The sequence below is a fragment of the Chrysochloris asiatica genome, unplaced genomic scaffold (genome assembly GCF_000296735.1).
Source record: "Chrysochloris asiatica unplaced genomic scaffold, ChrAsi1.0 scaffold00038, whole genome shotgun sequence".
Classification (NCBI taxonomy): Eukaryota; Metazoa; Chordata; class Mammalia; order Afrosoricida; family Chrysochloridae; genus Chrysochloris; species Chrysochloris asiatica.
The window spans coordinates 19393793-19414968 of record NW_006408556.1 but is presented as its reverse complement, the minus strand read 5'-3'; the positions used below and the strand labels follow the sequence as shown (position 1 = coordinate 19414968).

General features: G+C 40.3%; 1 protein-coding gene across 1 annotated transcript in view; it reads left to right on the top strand.

Moving 5' to 3' along the window:
• GPR116 (G protein-coupled receptor 116) overlaps positions 1-21176 on the top strand; it is a 68622-nt gene that overhangs the window by 43990 nt on the left and 3456 nt on the right. Inside the window, exons 11-18 of the mRNA XM_006860610.1 lie at positions 1605-1814; positions 8031-8243; positions 10251-10412; positions 12499-12707; positions 15722-15901; positions 17401-18795; positions 19786-19827; positions 19915-19974. Of these exons, the coding sequence (XP_006860672.1) occupies positions 1605-1814; positions 8031-8243; positions 10251-10412; positions 12499-12707; positions 15722-15901; positions 17401-18795; positions 19786-19827; positions 19915-19974 (2471 nt within the window). The remainder of the gene's footprint in view (positions 1-1604; positions 1815-8030; positions 8244-10250; positions 10413-12498; positions 12708-15721; positions 15902-17400; positions 18796-19785; positions 19828-19914; positions 19975-21176) is intronic.

The following is a 21176-nucleotide window of genomic DNA, read 5'->3' as shown; positions in this document are numbered from 1 at the left end:
TTTTACAATTGGAACTCCTATTTTACTTTTCATTCAATTAAGGCTTCAAGATTATTTCTTGTCTCATAGAGCATTATAAATCCACTCTGCAAAAATGGGGCAGTCATACTTGCTTTTCTACCCACCTTCAAAAATGAAATGTTTGTATAAATTATTAGGCCCCTTTTGTACAGTTTGGATAAGGTGCTGTTATAAGCATTATTTGCTTCATTTGTTCATATTTTCTATTGTTGTAACTTAGAGTAGTCTGAAAGAGTGATTGGTTTGGAAAAGTTCATGGGTATTTTGAGCAATTTTCAAATTTGTATAATGAAAGCAGTTATTCACTCCAAATTTTAACTCTGAGAGTTAGGTTGATTATATGGGCTTTTAGGGAGGCGTATTAAGTCTTTGCTGCAAACCACTGGTTTGGTCTTGGACCTTATCTGAGAATCAAGAGAACCTGATTTATGGCTGTACAAGCCTTTTCCCTCTTAGAAATAGCTAACCCTTAGAAAGCCCTTTTCAAGATCCCTTTGTTCAGTGAGGGCATAAGAGAGGCCCATTTTACAATGCTTGAATGGCTTTGGGCTGGATCTGAACATTTGAATCTCAACTTCTAAAGGACATTGTAGAAAGCTCTGCTTCCTTTTGATTTTGATTAAGAATAAGATTTTACAGTGATTGGGGAAGCAGCCAGTAGATGGAAGGCACAAAGCCATTGGCCTGCAGAGGGTAGAAGTGGAGGACATTTTGAAATGTCAACTATGTAAAAATATGTTCTAAGAGAAAAAGAAGATAGAACCAGAGTAAAAAATTAATGTACTTTTATATACGCTGTTATATTCCTGAGGGTCTTTGCTAACATTTCCAATGAATCATTCCTCATGAACCAATGAGGAACTTCTCAAATAGAAGAGCAGCTCGAGACTGCACTTGAGATGTCCATATATCCCAATTTTCTTCAGATAGGCCATATCTAATTTGTTGGTCAATAAACCATATGATCCCTCTACTTAAATGATAGCTCCAGAATCATTCTTTTGCTCACTGAGCAGCTATTAAACACTGACTATGTACCGGATGTGTTACCACGTTCTGGAGAAGCCAAGATACAAAAGACAGAGTAACTACCCTTGAGGGCACCCGTTTTGATGGAGAAGGGATATAGAATCCATAAAAATAAAATGAAGCATGGTATTACGACAAAGTATTGTTGAAATATTGAGAACGAAGTTGCTGTGAAATCCGAGGCATTGACTGTACGTTAAGGTGTCACAGAAGAAGTTGGAGGGGAACTTGGGTTAAGTCAACATCCCTAAGTTTGCAACCTTTTGCCCTACTGATCATCAGGAGATAATTCCAGCCACACAAGGGAAGTGCACGAGTTCGTAAGGCATGTGATGGAAATGAGTACAGTTCAGAGCACCACCGGAAACAGCGTAGAAACAAGTAAAGACCAGGAGCAGCAAGGTACCAATCCCATGTTGAAAGAAGTAGAGTCAGGATGGCCTGTTATTTCTCTCTCTGTCTTAAATTTCACTCCTCTGTTGATTTCACCAGAAAGACTAAACCTCGGACTTGTTGTCGGTTTTGTTTTGTCTGTTTTGTTTGCATTCTTTCAGCCAACCTAACAATAATACCGGACTCAATTTCTGTTTCTGAGGGACAAAGCTTTTCTATAAAATGCCTCAGTGATGTGAGTAGCTATGATGAGGTGTACTGGAATACTTCTGCTGGAATTAAAATATATAAAAGGTTTTATACTATGAGGAAATGGCTTGATGGAGCAGAGTCAATACTGACAGTCAAGACTTCGACAAGGGAGTGGAATGGTGAGTGAAAGGCCAAACGTTGTGTTGTTCTACCTCAGCCCCCTGGAAACATATAATATAGTTAGCATCCATGAAGGGTGGGACATTTCTACAAAAGTCATAACTTATGTTATCACATTAAATTCAACCATTATTGGGAGAAAGGTCATTATTCCCATCTTACAGATGAAGAAACTGAAACTCAGAGATAATAAGGAGTATGCCTACGTTTGTTGTCGTTATGTGTCTTAGACTTGGTTCCAAATCCTACTAACTCTATGTACAACAGAATGAAAAACTACCCAGTCTTGCACCATCTTCACAATCACTGCTGTTTGGGCCCACTGCTGCAGCCACTGTGTCAATTCATCTCATTGAGGATATTCCAATTTTTCATTGACCCTCCTTCTGGTGTATCGCTGTAGGAGCAGCACTGGACTTTGAACCACAAGGTCAGAAGTTCAAACCCACCAGCTGCTTCTCAGAAACACTATATGCAGAGTTGTCATGAGTTGGAACTGACTCAATTGCACTTAATAACAACAACAACCTTTTACCAAGCAGGATGTCCTTCTTCATGGACTGGTCTCTCTTAATAACATGTCCCAAAAGTACGTGAAGTGAAGTCTTGCCATCTTCGCTTCTAAGGAACATTCTGGCTATACTCTTCTAAGGCAGATTTGTTTGTTCTTATGGCAATTCATCATGTGTTCATTAGTCTTTTCCAACACCACGATTCAAAGACATCAGTTCTTTGGCCTCCATTACTCATTTTTCATCAACATGGATCTCTTCCAGTTGCATGTCCAAGTAGCTGTCTTCCAAATTTCTTGGCATAGATGAGTGAATATTTCCAGTGTTGCATCTGTTAATTAGAGCATCTCCACTGGTATTCCTTTAATTCCTGGAGCTCTGCTTTTCATGAATATTTTTAGTTCAGCTTGAATTTCTTCCTTCAAAACCATTGGTGTTTACCATATACTGCCTCTGGAAGTAGTTGAATGCCAACCAACTCTTTTTGGTACAATGGCTCTGTATATTTCTTCCATCTTTTTTTTCCCCCCTCTTCTTGCAGCATTCTCTGTTTTACTCATAAAGTCCTTCAATGTTTCAACTTGAGGCTTGAATTTTTTTCTTCACTTCCTCCAACTTGAGAAGAGCCAAGAGTACTTTTCCCTATTGATTTTCTAATTTCGGCTCTTTGTATATTTTATTGTAATACTTTACTTTGTCTTCTCGAGCCAACCTTTGAAATCTTCTGTTCAGCTCTTTTCCTTTATCATTTCTTCCAGTGACTTTAACTGAGTCTCTTCTAACATCCTCTTTGGTCTTTTCTTTCTTTCCTGTCTTTTTAATGACCTTTTGCTATCTTTATATATGTTATCCTTGATACCATCCCACAACTTGTCTGGTCTTTGGTCACTAGTATTCAATGTACCAAATCTATTCTTGAGATGGTTTCTAAATTCAGGTGAGGTAGATTCAAGGCCATACTTTGACTCTAATAGACTCTTTTTGTTTTCTTCAGCTTCAACTTGCATGTGAATAACTGATAATATGTTCTGCAGTTGGCCCTTGGCTTTCTTTAATTGATGATATTGAGCTACTTCATCATCTCTTTCCAGATATAATGAATTTGATTCTTGTGTATTCCATTTCTTGAGGGCCATGTGTATAGTTGTCATTTATGTTGTTGAAAAAAACACAAATGAACATGCTTTTCCAATGAACATGTCATTGGTCATGCAAAATTCTATCATATGATCTTCAGTATCGTTTCTATCATCAAGCCCATATTTTTCAACTATTGGTCTTCTTTGTTTCCAACTTTTGAATTTAAAACACCAGTAATTATGAATTCATCTTGATTGCATGTTTGAGAAATGTCAGACTGAAGAAGTTGGAAAAATCTTCAATTTCTTTATTTTTAGCATTAATGGTTGGTACATATATTTAAATAACGTTTGTGCTGCATTGACTAGTCTTCCTTGTAGGCATATGGATACCATCCTATCATTGACAGAGTTGTACTTTAGGATAGATCTTGGAATGTTCTCTTTGATGATGAATGTGACAGAATTTCTACTTAACTTGTAATTCCTGGCAGAATAGACCATATGATTATATGATTCAAAACAGCCAATACCAGTCCATTTTAGCTCCCTAATGCCTAGGATATGGGTCTTTATGTCGTTTCATTTTTTGACTTCCAAATTTTATAGATTCATACTTTGTACATTCCATATTCTGATCGTTAATGAATGTTTTCAGCTATTTCTTCTCCTGTTGAGCCATGCCATGTCAGTAAGTGAAGGTTCCAAAAGCTTTACTCCATTCACCTCTTTGGGTATGCTGTGACTCTGTAGGATAACCACTGGACTGCTAACCACAAGGTTGGTAGTTCGAGCCCACCAGCTGCTGTATAGGGAGAGCGATAAGGATTACTGCTCCTGCAAAGATTTGCATGCCTCAGAAATTCTATACAGGGTAGCTATGAGTCAAGGTAAGTACAGAATCAGCTTTGAATGTGATTCAACAGCACTTAACAGCAACAATCCACATCCTTAAGATTGACTCTACATTGAATGCCTTCCATCCTGAGGATTTCATCTTCTGTCACTGACTCAGACAATGTCATATGGTTTTCACTGGTCAGTTGTTTTAGAAGTAAATATTCAGGTCCATCTCCCTGGTCTGTCTTAGTCTGGAAGCTCCACTGAAACCTGCCTACCATGAGTGATCCTGCTACTATTTGAAATAGTGATGTCATAGCCCCCAGTACCATAGCAACTTCTAAGCCATCACAGTACAACAAACAAACAAACTACGTTGTAGAGGCAGGATTGGAATCCGTCTCTCTGACTCCACAGTTTACACTCTTGTCATTAAAATTAAGATATTTTTCCTACTTCTAAAGACCTTTTACAAGATTATTGGGGATGTTTTACCCAACTGTGACATGGAAAAAAAAAAGGTTAGGTAAATTTTTATATGTCTGGTCCCAAAGAACAGAATATTTTAATTTCTATTTTACTAATTCCTATTCCAGGACTCTTGGAGTCTCTGCGTGATGCTAACAGTTAATAGACTGTTGCTAACTGAAAGTTTGGAGGTTCTAGTCTATCTAGAGGAGATCTTCCCAAAAATCAGCCATTGAAAACCTTTTGAAACATAGTTCTACTCTAATATACATGGGGTCACCATGAGTCAGATTTGATAGTCACTGTTTACTATTATTATTTTACCTCTAGCTATAAATTGTTCATGTTGGGAGGAAAACCAAGTCAATTAATATAAGTATTGTGGCATGATATTATCTCCACAGTAATAGAGATCCTTTATTAAGCACTTAGCACATAACATGTTCTTGTTGACGTCGTGGTGTGGTGCTGTAGGATAAACGCTGAACTGTTAACCACAAGGTGTTGGTTCAACCTCACCAGCCACTCCTCAGAAACTATATACAGGGTTGCTATGAGTTGGAACTGACTCGACAGGACTTAACAACAACAATAACAACAATGCCCTTCTAAGTGTTTAGGTGTATTAATATATTTAATACAATAATCTTGAGGATAGTGCTATTATTATCCCCATTTTACAGATAAGGAAACCAAAGCCCTTGAGTTTAAGTAACTTACCCAACTTTATATATCTGGTAATTGGCAATGCCAGGCACAGACCCAGATTATTTGGCTTCAGTAACTGGCTTCTTGGTCATTCAACTCTGCTGCCTTTAATTAAATCCACTTCAGATCTGTGAGTCCCACATGTTATTTATGCTTTTAATATAAGTTTTAGGCAATGTTGTAAAAATAGCATTATTGTTTGGAATGGACTTTGTAGTATATAAACAAGAAATAAGGGTGTTTTGTTTAAGGCTGATCTCAGATCTGTTCTGTCCAATTGCTCTTTCCCACTATTTAGTATTGACTTAGGAAGAGCCCATAGCTTTTCTGGTCACATCATACTGTTAAAGCAGTCTCGTATTCAGATACTAAAAAATCTATTGTGATTTTGCTCTATTACACTTTCATTTAATATCCAATTTAAATTTTCCTTCCCCTCTGACAGGAAAAAAGAAATAGAAGGGAGCTTCTTCATTCTCCCTGTTTTACCAATTTCTGACTAGGTAGATGCTGCTTCTGGTTCCTACAGGTTTGGGGCAAAGAGAAGAAAGGTAGAGAAAGGTGAAGGATCTACTTCACTGTAGGCCCTATTTATAATCTTACTATACTGTCTCCATAGTGGTGGGTCATTTTCTGATGAGCCCTGGCATAAAGTCCATTGTTGTTGTTGTTAGGTGCCATTGAATTGATACCGATCCATAGCGACTCTATGCACAACAGAACAAAACACTGCCTGTTCCTGGGCCAACCTCACAATTGTTGCCACACGTGAGCCCATTGATGCTGCCATATTGCCAATCCATATCGCTGAGGGTCTTCCACTTTTTTTCTGATCCTCCACCTTACCAAACATGATATCCTTCTCCAGTGACTGGTCCCTCCTGACAATATGTCCGAAGTATGAGAGACAAAGTTTGGCCATCCTAGCCTCCAAGGAGCACTCTGGCTGCACTTCTTCCAACACAGATCTGTTTGTTATTTTGGCAGTCCATGGCACTTGCAATATTCTCCTCCAGCACCATAACTCAAAAGCATCAATTCCCCTACAGTCTTCCTTATTCACTGCCCAACTTTCACATGCATATGAGGTTATTGAATGCATGCATATGGCTTGGGTCAGGCGCACATTTTTCTCAAAAAAATGCATGCATATGGCTTGGGTCAGGCGCACATTAGTCCTCAAGCTAACATATGTGCTCTTCAACACTTTAAAAATTTCTTGTGCAGCAGATTTGCCTAATGCATTGTTTGATTTCTTGACTCCTGCTTCCATAAGTGTGGATAGCTGATGCAAGAAGAATGAAGTCCTTGACAACTTCATTCTTTTCTCAAAAAAATTTTGTTTATTGGTCCAGTTGTGAGGATTTTTTTTTTGTTTACATTGAGGTGCAACCCATACCAAAGGCTATGGTCTTTGATCTTCATCAGTAAGTATTTTAAGTCCTCTTCACTTTCAGCAAACAAGGTTGTATTATCTGAATATTGCAGGTTGTTAATGAGTCTTCCTCCAATCCTGATGCCACATTTTTCTTCATCCAACCCAGCTTCTCAGATTATTTGCTCAGCATACAGGTTGAATAAGTATGGTGAAAGAATACAACCCTGTTGCACACCTTTCTTAATTTTAAACCATTCAGTGTTCCCATGTTCTGTTTGAACAACTGCCTCTTGGTCCAGGTACAGATTCCTCATGAGCACAAGTAAAGTCCATTAGACAAAGTTATTGTAAAGCTCTTCCCAACCACTTTCCACAGTGTCTCCTCTGCTTCACTAAACCTTCAGTGTACAGGCTGCTACATTCCTCTCATCACTCATCAAGACCTCTCAGCATCCTTGTCTTCAGACTTTTCTGGAGAGAGTCAGCAGGTCCCTACTTGGCACAAGTGGTTTGTTCTCAGACACTCACCTAAAGGATGGAGGTTCAAACTCATCAAACCTGTTTGTGGAAGAAAGGCCTGACCATAAATTACAGCCAAATAAAATACTATGAAGTCATTCTACTCTTAGCACATGGGGTCTGAGTCAGAAAAGACTTGACAGTAATGGGGTTTAGATGAATTCAGATATCACACTCCTGGGTCTATAGGTCAAGCTCTTCCAAGAACTCTCCCATGCGCACTCCACTCTTTTATGCCTTGATACCCTAGAGCCTAAGAATCAGCTCAGTTGGAGATGTGGGCAGAGTGAGAAGGGTGGGCACAACAACACCACAACATTCTATCAAGGCAACAACTCTCTTCAAAGAAAACCCCATCCCAGCACATGCCAAAATTACCATGTACCCTGGTTGGTTAGAGAGTCTTGGAGTAGGATTCTGGAACCTGGTTTGAAACCCACTCCCACCCTTAACAAACTATATGATCTTGGGTAAGCCACTTAATTTGTCACAAAAGAAAGTTATATTTAGATGGTCACTGGTTAATTCTTTCAATACTTGGAGAATCCAGGAAGGAGTTGACCAAGCATTTTCGTCTCTAACATTCAGGAAGTTGTATTATGCCCTGATACAAACTTGAAAGGGAGTTGTTTTCTCTTATTAACCTTCTCAGCAAATACCTTTTATGGGTGATTATTTCATTCTATTTTATGTCTTCTTCTTTCTACTCAGGAACCTACCACTGTATATTTAGATATAAAAATTCATATAGTATTGCAACCGCAGATGTCATGGTTCACCCGCTGCCTTTACAGTCGAACATCATGATTGATCCTTTGGATGCTGCGGCTCCATGCAACAGTTCCTACAGCTTCAGGTGCTGCATAAGGAAGGATGAAGACTACATAGTTACTTTCCAAATGGATTCCTTTTTCTTTCCTGCTGGTAAGAGAATAACTGCTGAATTGTTTGGGCGATTCTATTTCACATATGTAGTTTCTAAAACGTTACTTTTAGAATAGGGTAAAACCAAAGGGACACTGTCAGAAACAGAATATGACAGAGCAGCACTCATGAACCTTTGCTAACCTTCTGTTCTATATTGGTTTATGGATAATATCTTGGAAACTGTGGGAGCTGGTGAAGATAATAATAAAACAGGATTCTCACTTTCTTAACATTGTTGTTGTTAAGTGTTGTTGAATCGGTTCCGACCCATAATGACCCTGTATAGGGTTTCTGAGGAGCAACTGGTGGGTTTGGAGCATCAACCTTGAAGTTCAAACTGACCTTGTGGTTCAGCACATTATCCCTACAGTGACACACCAGGACTGCTCCATCCTCCATGAAGCATCAATACAGACTATAAAAATAATCCCCAAATATTTTTAAAGGCATGTTGTTGTTGTTGTTAAGTACCATTGAGTCAGTTCTGACTTGTAGCGAGCCTGTATAGGGTTTCTGGGGAGCAGCTGGTGAGTTTGAACTGCCAACTTTGTGTTTCAAACTGACTTTGGAGTTTAAACCAACCTTGAGGTTGAGTGCTTACCCTACAGTGCCTGTTGTTAAGTGCTGTTGAGTAGTTTCCCACCCATAGCGACCCTGTATTTTCTTTTATGTTCATAGCTGAACATAAAAGAAAATAAGAGAACTAGGAGTCCTGATGTGGCACTGTGGGTTAATGCGCTGCACTGCAAAGTTGGTTTGAACCACAAGGTAGGCAGTTCAAGCTCACCAGCTGCTCCTTGGAAACCCTATACAGGATCGCTATGGGTCAGAACTGATTCGACGGCAGTTAACAACAACAAAAGCATAGAGGGGAAGAAAAATAGGGGTGTAAGCTTTATCTAATAATGGCTTCCCTGAACATCTGCCAATATCTTAAGTCCAAAACTGAGGCCGTAAAGCTCTTCCTCACTCAGCTGTAGCTCAATATGTTATTGTTGTTAAGTGTCGTCATCTGTTGCAACCCATAACAACCTTGTAAAAGGTTTCTGAGGAGCCGCTGGTGAACTTGAACTGCCAACCTTGTGGTTTAAACCAACTTTGCAGTCCAGCGCGTTAACCCACAGTGCCACACCAGGACTTCCTCCTTTATTGAGCACTTAGCACATGATATGTGCTTGCTGGAGTCCTGGTGTGACGTTGGAGAACTGCACTCCACTCCAGTCAGTGCAATGTCAGGACCCTTAATGGGTTTTATGCTCCCTGAAGGAATAGCCCAGAAAAGCAAAATCGAGCTGTAAGAAGTTAGATTTTGACCTCATCTCTAGGTAGGACATGAAACAAGACTTGAGGTTTGAATGTACTCTGCCTATGTGGATTGGCACAGTGGCATCAGCAGTGTGCTCAGTCGTCATAACTGAGGATGGTACAGGGCTGGACAATGTTTCATTCTATTGTGCCTAGGGTCACTGTGACCCAGGAGCATGGAATCAATCTGGTTATTAGAGTTTTTAAAACATTTTGACAGTCTGCATTTAACATATATGCACCCAGCAATTTCTATATGTCAGACACTGAGCTAGACACTGGAAGATGCAATGATAAATAAGAATGGGGACTTGCTCTTCAGAAGAACCTAATCTAATGGAGGAAACCACCCCTAAAGTTGTAGCTCTTAATGTGGCGAAGACAGGATATGCATTCTGATTGTAAAAAAACGTGTGGGCACAGATTTGGAGGCAAGAAAGGTAGAGGTAAAGTTTTGGTTAGCACACAGGCAAATATGGGTTTATTCACATCTAAGAGCTAGAGGCAAAAAGCAAATCAATGAAATCACATTAAAAATGAGTGTGGCACATTCCTGAGACAATAAGGACCCTGTGCTAATATACAGCATAATGAGAAACATAACTTTAGACAGGTTTATCCATATTATACCATCATAACAAAATTTGTGCTTTTGATACACATTTGGTGACTTAAGTATTCCTATAACTTTATCTTTAGCAAAAGAAGTTAATGGAAAGCAAGTCTGCTATACATACAAACACAATTTCATGGGAAACTCAGCTTCCTCGTGTCCAAAAGATGTGGAGATGTTTTGTCACTTTACCAATGCTGTCAATTATTCAGTCCAGAGTCCATCTATGAAGCTTACTCTAGTTCCTGGTAAGGACGTTTTAAATAATGTTATAGTCATGGGTAGAAATTCATTTGTATTCATTCACATTCTCATTCATTCATTCATTCAACCAATGTATGTTAAGCCTCTTCAATGTGGGCTTAGCATAGGGCATTTAAAAATAAACAAGCCGTGTTCCCTCACCTCAATTTTAGGAGAGAGATGGATATGATAAAATAGGTTATCACATATCATGTGGTACATGCTAGAGAGGTTATGAGCAGCCAAAAGAGGACGGCTTAATTTTGCTAGTGATTGGTGTGGAGGCAGTGGTCAAGAAATCCTTGCAGATGAAACCATGATTTACAAATCTGGGAGGCTCTGTTATTCCCTGGGCAGAGAAGTATGGACGGACATCATCTTTGTGCAACTGAGACTTTCCCTTGAATGATGCAGTAAAGGGATGATGTCTCTACTACCACTGTGTTCTTAAGACAGAGTTGCGTGAAAAGCATGCACCTAGAAGAAATGAGCAACAGTCTTCCCCTCTTTTGTCATCACTGAGTGAATATGCTCTCACTAAATGTTTTCCGGGCAAAAGGTCATGAATTGTGGAGTCATTTCTTTAATAATAATCCATGTTGAAGAGCTCCCCTCAGTAGCAACAGAGGGGCAAGTAGATCAATGATGATTGTGGACTTCTCAGGATGTCTTCCCACTAAAGCACCCCTGCTATTACAAGGCTCTCATTATTTGTGGTCATTCTCACATGATTAGTAACTGGACCCTAGACACCAAAGCAGGAAGCAGTTTAGAGTTCCCTCTGAGTCACTGTGCCTCAACCCCGTGGAAGAACTAACCAAGGTCAGCTCTTCAAATATCAAGATGCTTTATTCATCTGTCTTTTTTCTTCTCCTCTTTCTTCATTCTCATTTTCATTCAGCTTTCCTGTCCCAGTAAAGTAGACTCATTCATTTTAAGATGTTGATACAATAGCTGAGATTGCAAATGATGCTAAATAAAAATGTTCCTGAAGGAGGGTGTTGTTTTATCATTAGTCAGGGTTCCCTGGAAACCCAGAGACTCTGTAACAAATGCCACATCCCCATTCATCATTTTAAAGGAAAGTCGGAGTAAATGCTTCAAGAAATTGTCTAGAATAATCAGGTCATTAAAAAAAATTACAAAAACCCATTATCCTTGAGTTGATTCTGACTCACAGCCACCCTGTAAGACAGAGTGGAATGGCTTGTGCTTCCAAGGTTACAATCTTTAAGGAGGTGGGTTCAAACCACAAAGCTTTTGGATGGCAGCTGAGCACTTAACCACTGTAGCATCAGACTCCTTTTGGTGTTAATTCCTATGATGAATTATGTCTTTGGGGTAAGGCTATACTTCTGGACCTTAGCTGCACATTGGAATCATCTTTGAGGACCCTTAAACAGTACTGATGATGTCAGGGTCCCACCTTTAGAGATTCTGATTTTTGTGGACTGTAGTGAGCCTGGAAGTGGGAACCAGCCGTGGTTCCCAGATGATTCTGATATTCCAGAGATGAGAATCCCTGAATTAAGGCAGTGTGTCCTTAAGGCTTTTGGTCAACTGAATGTCATTTGTCTAGATTTTTTTGTTGTTGTTTTGAAATGCCGTGGAGTTGGTTCTGACCGATAGCGACCTCGTATAGTTTCCGAGGAGTGGCCAGTAAGCTTGAACCGCCGATATGAGGTTCAAACTGACCTTGCAGTCCAGAGCTTTAACCCCCACGCCACACCAGGACTCCACTTGTCAAGATGGGCACACATTAAGCACTTCTTATTTTCTCATGGCTTTGATTTCCTCACTAAAGAAAAATTCTTAGAACTCGATGTGGGATGATGCATGGAGGGTACAAATGCCATTAGTAAAAGAACTTAGAGTAGGTTAAGGAAGTCCTGTGTGTGTGGAAGGCAGTGAAGGACTACGGAAACTCAGAGACAAAATTAAGAACCTGCGAACCTTGGGAAAGATTACTGAAAATGAAAAGAAAAATAAAAACCCTCAAATATCAAAATTCTGCCTAAACCCAACCACACACATAGTCACTATCTTTTGATTTTCTCTCATTGTCTCTTTATTTCCATTTTTCCAATGCAGGGGAGAACATCACATGCCAAGATCAGATAATAGGTGTCGGGGAGCCGGGGAAAGTCATCCAGAAACTATGCCAATTTTCAACTGTTCCCAAAAGCTCTGGCAGTCCCATTGGTGGGATCATCACTTACAAATGTGAAGGCTCTCGGTGGACAGTGAAGAGGAACGACTGTATCTCTGCCCCCATAAACAACCTGCTCCACTGGGCCAAGGTGATCCTTAAACCTTTGACTCTGAGCTGCTTGGGGACATCTCTGTGTTATCATGTTTCTCATCCCTTAGGAAAATGGGCTTAGGCTTGGTTTGAGTTGTTTTGAAAGCTCCTCTTAGTTGTTCATTTCTCAAGAAGATGCAAGTACAAAATACTTTAAAATATTTACATATAATATACCAAGTATGTGTTCTACTCTAAGACCAGCAGCACACCTTGACTTTAACTTCTCAGTATCTTGTTTTCAGTATCTCCAGGGATAAATTGTGTCATCTTCTCTCTCCTTTGAATTATTTTGAGATTAAGCATATAGATCTAACCTTTTTAGCAAGAGAACTATATATTAAATAAGGTTCGTTAATGCAAGAAGAAAAAATTTCAGAGTTCTGAGATTTCCTCAATCCTTAGAGCTAACCAATACTCCTATAATCTGAACTACCCTGCCTCTCGTGCCTACAATAGAGGTTATTGCTACATGTTGCTGTTTGTTGTTGTTAAGTGCCATTGAGTCAGTTCCGACCCATAGTGACCATGTATAGGGTTTCTGAAGAGTGGTTGGTGAGCTTGAACCACAGGTCTTGGGTTCAAACCAACTTTGCAGTCCAGCACATTAACCCACAGTGCCACACCAGGACTGAAGAAAATTCTTTTCTTTCATTTGTTATAAATTGTTGTTGTTAAGTGCAATCAAGTCAGTTCTGACTGATAGTGACCCTATATAGAGCTTCCAAGGAGCAACTGGTGGATTTGAACTGCCGACTTTGTGGTTCACAGTCTAGTAATGATCCTATAGCACCACACCAGAGACTTCTAAAATTGTATGAGCTTCAATAAATAGTTACTGGTGAGGCCACCAATGAGGTTATAGCTAATGGTGGCATTCTTAGACTCCTCCCCACTGGAAGAAGAATTAAAGACAGGAGGTGTTACTGATTTATGTTTAATCTAATGATCTTCTGTTTCTCCTCTGACCTGATAAATTCACTAAAATACCTCCAATGTATAAAGCATCCTTATAGGAGCTGACAGATCAAGAGGTAAATTAGAACTTGACATTTAATTTCATAAAGAACATAATCCAGTTTGGTAGTTAGCTTTGGGCTAGGATAATCAAGAAATTCTGTTTGAAAAACTGTGACATTTGAGTTGGACCTTGGATATATGAAATATAATGAGAAAGATAGAAATTGGAATTTTAATTCAAAGTTTGTCCCTGGTGCCAATTCTAGGTAACGAGATGCATTTTTAGTGGAATGAGGGTGTGCTGTTGGTCTACCATGTTTTACTTGATTTATTCATTCAACATTCATTTATGAACACCTACTATGCACCAGATTAACTGACTTATACGGAGTTAGATTTTATGAGGTATGAGAAAGATGACACCTAGCCCATGTTGTAAAGGAGCTTGTAATTTCATTAAGAAGAGATAGAAAATTAAAAGACAAGATAGTATTAAAAATGTCACAGAGATAGAGTATGTTGAATACTGTATCTAAATAAAAGAAGTATTTATGTATTCATAGAAAGGAATTCATCTAAGGCTTTATGGGGAAGACGGAGTGTGAGCTCATTCTTTTAAGTACGAATTATGTGGATTTCCTGGGTGTTGCTGCCAACGGGTAATGTGCTCAGCTGCTAACTAAAAGGTTGGAGGCTCAAGCCCCAGCTAGGGATGTCTTGGAAGAAAGGCTTGATGATCTACTTCTGAAAAATCAGCCACTGAAAGAAACTCTCTGGAGCACAGTTTTACTCTGACACATATGGTTTGTCCACGAGTCTGAACTGACTGAATGACAACTGGAAAAGGAATTAGATAGTTAGGAGACAGAGGTATGATCTTTATAAATAAGGTGCATGTACAATTTATCTTTCAAACCCAGGCAATTTTGATAGTAAAGGGGGAACTGTTAACGATTAAAGGAGTACAGGTGCAGTAGGTGGTTCAAACCTACCAGCCATTCCTTGGAAACCCTGTACAGGATCACTATGAGTCAGAACAGCCTCAATGGCACTTGACAACAACAAAAACATTAATGATTACACTAGTACAGCAGATGTAAACCAAAACTGTTCCAGGTAAACTGGGAAGGATCAGTATTCTAATCATTAGCAGTCTAAGTGACATGGAGAAGGAAAAAAAAAGCAGAGTGGTAATATGCAAGCTACCCAAGTGACAATTTTGCTGAACTTTAACAGAATTCTCAAGCAATCACATCTACTTACATTCTCTTGTCAGTCATCAGGTGGCCATACATCTTACTGTTCTCCTTCTATATGTGACTCCATAGGTAATACTCCATTCTGAAGAGCAGCCTCCGAGAGTTTAAAAGATAAGCAAGTTATTCCAAAAAGAATATGCGATGCTATTGCAGGCACTTGCCAAAGGGATAAAATAGGCAATGAGTTCAGATGAGAGGATGAGCCAGCTAAGACTTCTTAGCTATAGAACTGGCTCATTGTTAGAGAAGCAGAGTTTAGAAAGATGAGGAAATAAGCTTTCTAGATCGTGGAAGACATGAATAAAAACCTAGAGGTGGAAAGAACACATCATGTTCTGAGGCAGTAAGTCGACCAGTTTGGGTAGAGCAAAACTTTAGAGGGGTGAGTAATGGCCAGAGGTGATCATTTGAAAGTTAAAGATCTGTTCATCAAAAACCTATCATTTCAGTGATTATTAAACCCAAATTTGGTGCCAAGTATGTACCAGTGTCAGGTCACTCAGAGGTGAGTGAAACGCAGACAAATAGATATTGGACTCTGGTTGTGGGCATAGGTAAAACTCTGAACATCAGAGAAGTAACATAGTGAAATAGTATTATCATGAATTTCATTCTGGTGTGTTAGATGAGGGAGAGATTTTAGGTATCTAGAAAGCTAGAAAGCTGAAGTGCATGTAATAAGCATTGAGAATGGGAATGGAGTAAAAAAAAGGAAACTACGGATATGAAGTATCATGGAAAGATGGCTGGAATGATAGGTAAGACTTTATTTTCTTGTTTTTGGTTTCATTAGGCTTTGATCAAGAGTCCCTCCCAAGATGAGAAGCTCCCTACGTATCTTCATAATCTATCAATTAGCACAGGCAAGGTGGAACATGAAATCAGCTCTTCCCCGGGTAACCTAGGAGCCATTATTAGCATCCTTGATTTACTCTCAACAGTTCCAACCACAATGAATTCAGAAATGATGATGGTGAGTTTATCATGCAAGAGTTTTGGGTCTTGTCTTTTCTTTCCTCAATACTTACGGTCAAAAACCATACTTCATCACCATTGCTGCAGCATCTCTATCTTTCCCAGAGCAGCGCAACGCTGTGGCTAGTACAGCCAGAGAGTCACATGGCATGCTCTGTCAGCTAGGGCTGTAGGATATTCAAGACTGTTTCCAAAATTCATTGTGGGAACAAACTTAAGATTTCTTTAGTGACTCTCTGTTTTGTTTTCCTCATTAAAATAAAATGAATTCTTATCTGCTGTCCAGGAGAGTTAGGGATAAAAAAATTTTCAGAATATGTACAGGATGGGAATCTCAAAAGTCTAGCACAAAATCTGTGGCTCAGAGAAGGAAGGGAATTTACTCACAATTGTTTCAAATGTTGCTGCTATTGTTAAGTGCTGTTGAGTCAGTTCTGACTCATAACAACCCTCTTCAGAGTTTCTGAGACTTGTCAATCTTTGCAGAAAGAAAGTAGAAAGCTTCATCTTTCTCCTGCAGAGTGGTTGGATGGCTCCAACAGCTGACCTTGTGGTTTTCAGTCCAGCACTTATTCTATGGAGCCACAGGGGTATTCATGGAGGTGAAGCAATATTAAAGAACAAACAAGGGATGGTGAGACACCCAGAGACCAGCAGCATATGGCAGTTACTGACACTGACTAAAGGAAAGCAGAGGAAAGTGCTAGAGCCAAGTGACAGCTGAAGCTTTGGAGAAGGGATCACTCAACAGGAACAATACAAGGTGGCTTCAGAAAGCTCAACATGGAATGAAAAGATAATGGAATTTTCCCATGAACTTTTTCATGTTTTGGAAGAGCATAGCTAATGCCTCAGATAATGAAGAGTCTGGGGGCTCTGGATGTGTAGTGGGAAAATTTATTTCAACTTGTCTCTCATCCCACCCTACCATCTCTTCCTGACAGTGCCTCCCATTGGTAGAACCCAAGTAGAGACCAACTGGCAAAATGACTGGGTAACAGAGCCCAAAACAAGGGTAGGAAAGGCAAGGCACAAAGGGAAAATGATGAGTCCAAATTTATAGACGAAAGAATCAAATTGCTTGGCCAAAAAACAAAAAAAAAACGATAGCTTTGACAATACTTGCATAGCTCATGTGATGTTCAGATTTTGAGAGGGCCAGTTAGAAATTTTCTGGCAGATAAAAATCATATTCACCAAAAATCTTTACAAGCTAACATTTTAAAATAGCATAAAATAAAAGCACTAGTAAATATATCTGCCAACCTGCTCTGCTGACTTGCCCTTAGAGTGTGGTGGGGAGTGGTTTAGCGATCCTTCTTCTGCACATTCTCTTCCATAAGAAGATAGGATGCAGAAAGCCACAGTCTGGGATGCTTCCGTTTTTGCTTTCCTCTTACCTGTGCTCACTTAGTTTCCAGGGGGATGTTTATTTTTCCCCCCTCTTTTCTGTTGGAAGAATTTGTTTGGTCTGATCTCATTTGATCTCAATTGCAGCATGTTCTCTCTACGGTTAATGTCATTCTTGGAAAGCCTTCCCTGAGTACCTGGAAGATTTTACAACAGCAACGGAATAATGAGAGTTCGCGGCTACTGGACTCAGTGGAGAGGTTTTCTCGAACTTTGCATTCAGCAGACAGCGCTGTTTTGTCCATCTCCCAAACTAATGTGCAGATGAGGGGCATGGTAATCAAAACGGGCCACCCCAAAAACTACCAGCAGGACTTTGTTTTCTCAGACACGGACCTCTGGGGCGACGTGGTCGTTGATGAGTCCCAACTGGAAAGCTTGCAGCCAGATTCATCTATTGTCACGGTGGCTTTCCCAACTCTCAAAACCATTCTTGCTCAGGATGTTCAGTCAAAGAATTTTGCACAAAGCTTAGTGATGACAACCACTGTCAGTTCCCATATGACCATGTCATTCAGGATTTCGATGACTTTTAAGAACAAAGACCTCTCAGGTGGGGTGCCACGATGTGTCTTCTGGAACTTCAGCCTCGCCAATTACACAGGGGGGTGGGACAGTAATGGGTGCTATGTTAAAGAAGTCCGTGGGGACAATGTTTCCTGTGCCTGTGACCACCTAACATCGTTCTCCATCCTCATGTCTCCGGACTCCCCAGACCCTGGTTCTCTCCTGAAAATACTACTGGATATCATTTCCTACATTGGGTTGGGCTTTTCCATATTGAGCTTAGCAGCCTGTCTGGTGGTAGAAGCTATGGTCTGGAAATCGGTGACGAAGAACCGGACTTCCTATATGCGCCATATTTGCATCGTGAACATTGCCGCCTCCCTTCTGGTTGCTGACACCTGGTTCATTGTTGCTGCTGCTATCCACGATCATCACTATCCGCTTAATGAAACTGCCTGTGTGGCCGCCACCTTCTTCATCCACTTCTTCTACCTCAGCGTCTTCTTCTGGATGCTGACGCTAGGCCTCATGCTCTTCTACCGTCTGGTTTTTATTCTGCACGACACGAGCAAGTCCATCCAGAAAGCCATCGCTTTCTCTCTTGGCTATGGCTGCCCCCTTGTCATCTCAGTCATCACGGTGGGGGCCACCCAGCCTCAGGAAGTCTACACGAGGAAGAATGCCTGTTGGCTTAACTGGGAGGATACCAAGGCTTTGCTGGCTTTCATCATCCCAGCCCTGATCATTGTGGTGGTGAATGTGACCATCACAGTGGTGGTCATCACCAAGATCCTGAGACCTTCTATTGGAGACAAGCCAAGTAAGCAGGAGAAGAGCAGCCTGTTTCAGATCAGCAAGAGCATTGGGGTCCTCACGCCACTCTTGGGGCTCACCTGGGGTTTTGGTCTCGCCACCGTGTTCCAGGGTAGCAATGCTGTGTTCCATATCGTGTTTACCCTCCTCAATGCCTTCCAGGTAAGTTCTGAGTGCAGGCCCCTCAGGAAGTAGCTATTCTGTGGAACAAATTAATGGTAGAAGGACAAACAAGAGTAAGAATGAGGAAGGATTTGAGTCCACAGGAGGTCCAAGCCCTAAAGAACAGTAATTACAAGAACTCAACGAGAGAGAAAGGACACATTCCTCTGCCTCCATAGAAGTTCATACTTTTATCACCAGTATTATAATTTAGTTGCATGTTCAACTCTCTTCTAAATGCCTTGGCAAAGTTCCCGGTAGTCCAGGTAGAAGGAAAGTCTCTTCCCTACCCTTGATTTTCCTAGTTAACCAACATTATCTAGAAAGAGTTTATTATCCCCTAAATGAAAATACCACTCTTAAACTAAGCAATCTCTCCAGTTAATTCCTGTAAGTATGCAATGAGCTCTGTCTTTGTGAGCACATCTGTCTTGTTGATGATAGCCCTAAAACTAGCTGCCATTGAGACAACTGTAACGCATTGCACCACTGTGCCTAGTAAATACCTTGGGTGAGAGTTGTTGTTGTTGTTGTGAAGTGCCGCTGCGTCAATTCCAACCCATAGCGACACTGTATAGGGTTTCTGAGGAGCAGCTGGTGAACTTGAACCACCAACCTTGCAGTTCAAATGGCTTTGCAGTCTGGTGCATTTACCCACAGCGCCACACCAGGACTGTCTCTCTCTATATATATGGTGGTGGTGATGGTTATGTGCCGTGAGTAGGTTCCAACTCATAGCGACCCTGCACAGGGTTTCCAAGGCTGTAAATCTTTATGGGAGCAGAAAGTCTCATCTTTCTCCCATGGAACAGCTGGTAGTTTCGAACTGCTGACCTTAAGGTTCACAGCCCGATTCGTAATCACTACGCTACCAGAGTTCCATGTATATATTATACACACACACAGACACACACACAGACACACAATATATATATATATTAGAATTTAGAATATTTAATTCAAATGCATTTCTCCCCATCCTTTACACAGGGATTGTTCATTTTACTGTTTGGATGTCTCTGGGATCAGAAGGTAAGAACCATATCAATTTCATGCTTCTAAAAATGTATGGTATCTGTGGTCAATTGGATTGACAATTTCTTCTTTAAAACAATGCAGGTACAGGAAGCTTTGCTGAATAAGTTTTCCTTGTCAAAATGGTCTTCACAGCACTCAAAGGTAAATGTTTCCTTTGTGGTGAATTCCCATTTTGTGTTGGAAGGTATTCTACTAATATGGTGAGAAGTATTGTTGCTAAGTACCCGTTGAGTCAGTTCCGATTCATAGGGACCCTGATATGGTTTCTGAGGCTGTAAATCTTTGCAGGAGCAGAAAGCCTCATAGTTCTGTCATTGATTGTCTGGTGGGCTTGAACCCCTGACCTTGTGGTTTGAAGTCCTGTACTTATCCACCATGTTCCATAATAAGGAGAGGTGTGTGACCCCACTGACGCATAGTGTGTCCAGGGAGTATCTGGTGGGTTTGAACTGCCATCCTGTGTTTCACACTCCAGTGCTGGTTCTCTAGTGCCACACCTGGAGTCCATGGAGAAGTTGTTGTTTTTGTTAAGTGCCATCAAGTCGATTCTGCCTTATAATGACACATTATCCCACAACGCCACACCAGTAGAAGGTACTATCCATTTGTCTTAGCATGTGGATCATTGGGGTTAAATGCATTGCATCCACAAACCCCTTTTCTTCCACGAGTACTTTTAACAGGGATTATTCATTAATTCTGACTCTTGCCTCATTCTGTCTGTTACACACATGACACTGTCATTAAGATACTACCCTCAGATCTTTAAAGAGAGATTTGAAAATCACTGATGATATAAACTGAAGTTGAAATTCAAACTTTCAAAGATTAAAAAAAAAAAAATCTGGGGAAATTCAAGGCGTTAAAGAAAACAATGGAAGACATAATGATGAGTAGGATTTTTCAATAGTTCATTTTGGGAAACACCTTACCTTACCATTTGACACTGAGTTCATTCTGACTGATGATGACCTCATGTGTGTCAGAGTAGAACTGTACTCCATAGGGTTTACGATGGCTGATTTTTTAGAAGTAGATTTCCAGGCCTTTCTTCTGAAGTACCTTTGGGTAGATTCAAACCTCAACCTTTTGATTAGCAACCAAGTGCATTAACCCTTTGCACCACCTAGGGACTCCAGAAAATAATTATTTTGTTGCAATATATTTTATTGTCTTTCACATGTCATGTTGTTGTTGTTGTTGTTGTTGTTGTTGTTGTTGTTGTTGTTAAGTGCCGTGGAGTCGGTTCCGACTCACAGTGACCCTGCACAGGGTTTCCGAGGCTGTAAATCTTTACGGGAGCAGAATGCCTCATCTTTCTCCCGTGGAACAGCTGGTAGTTT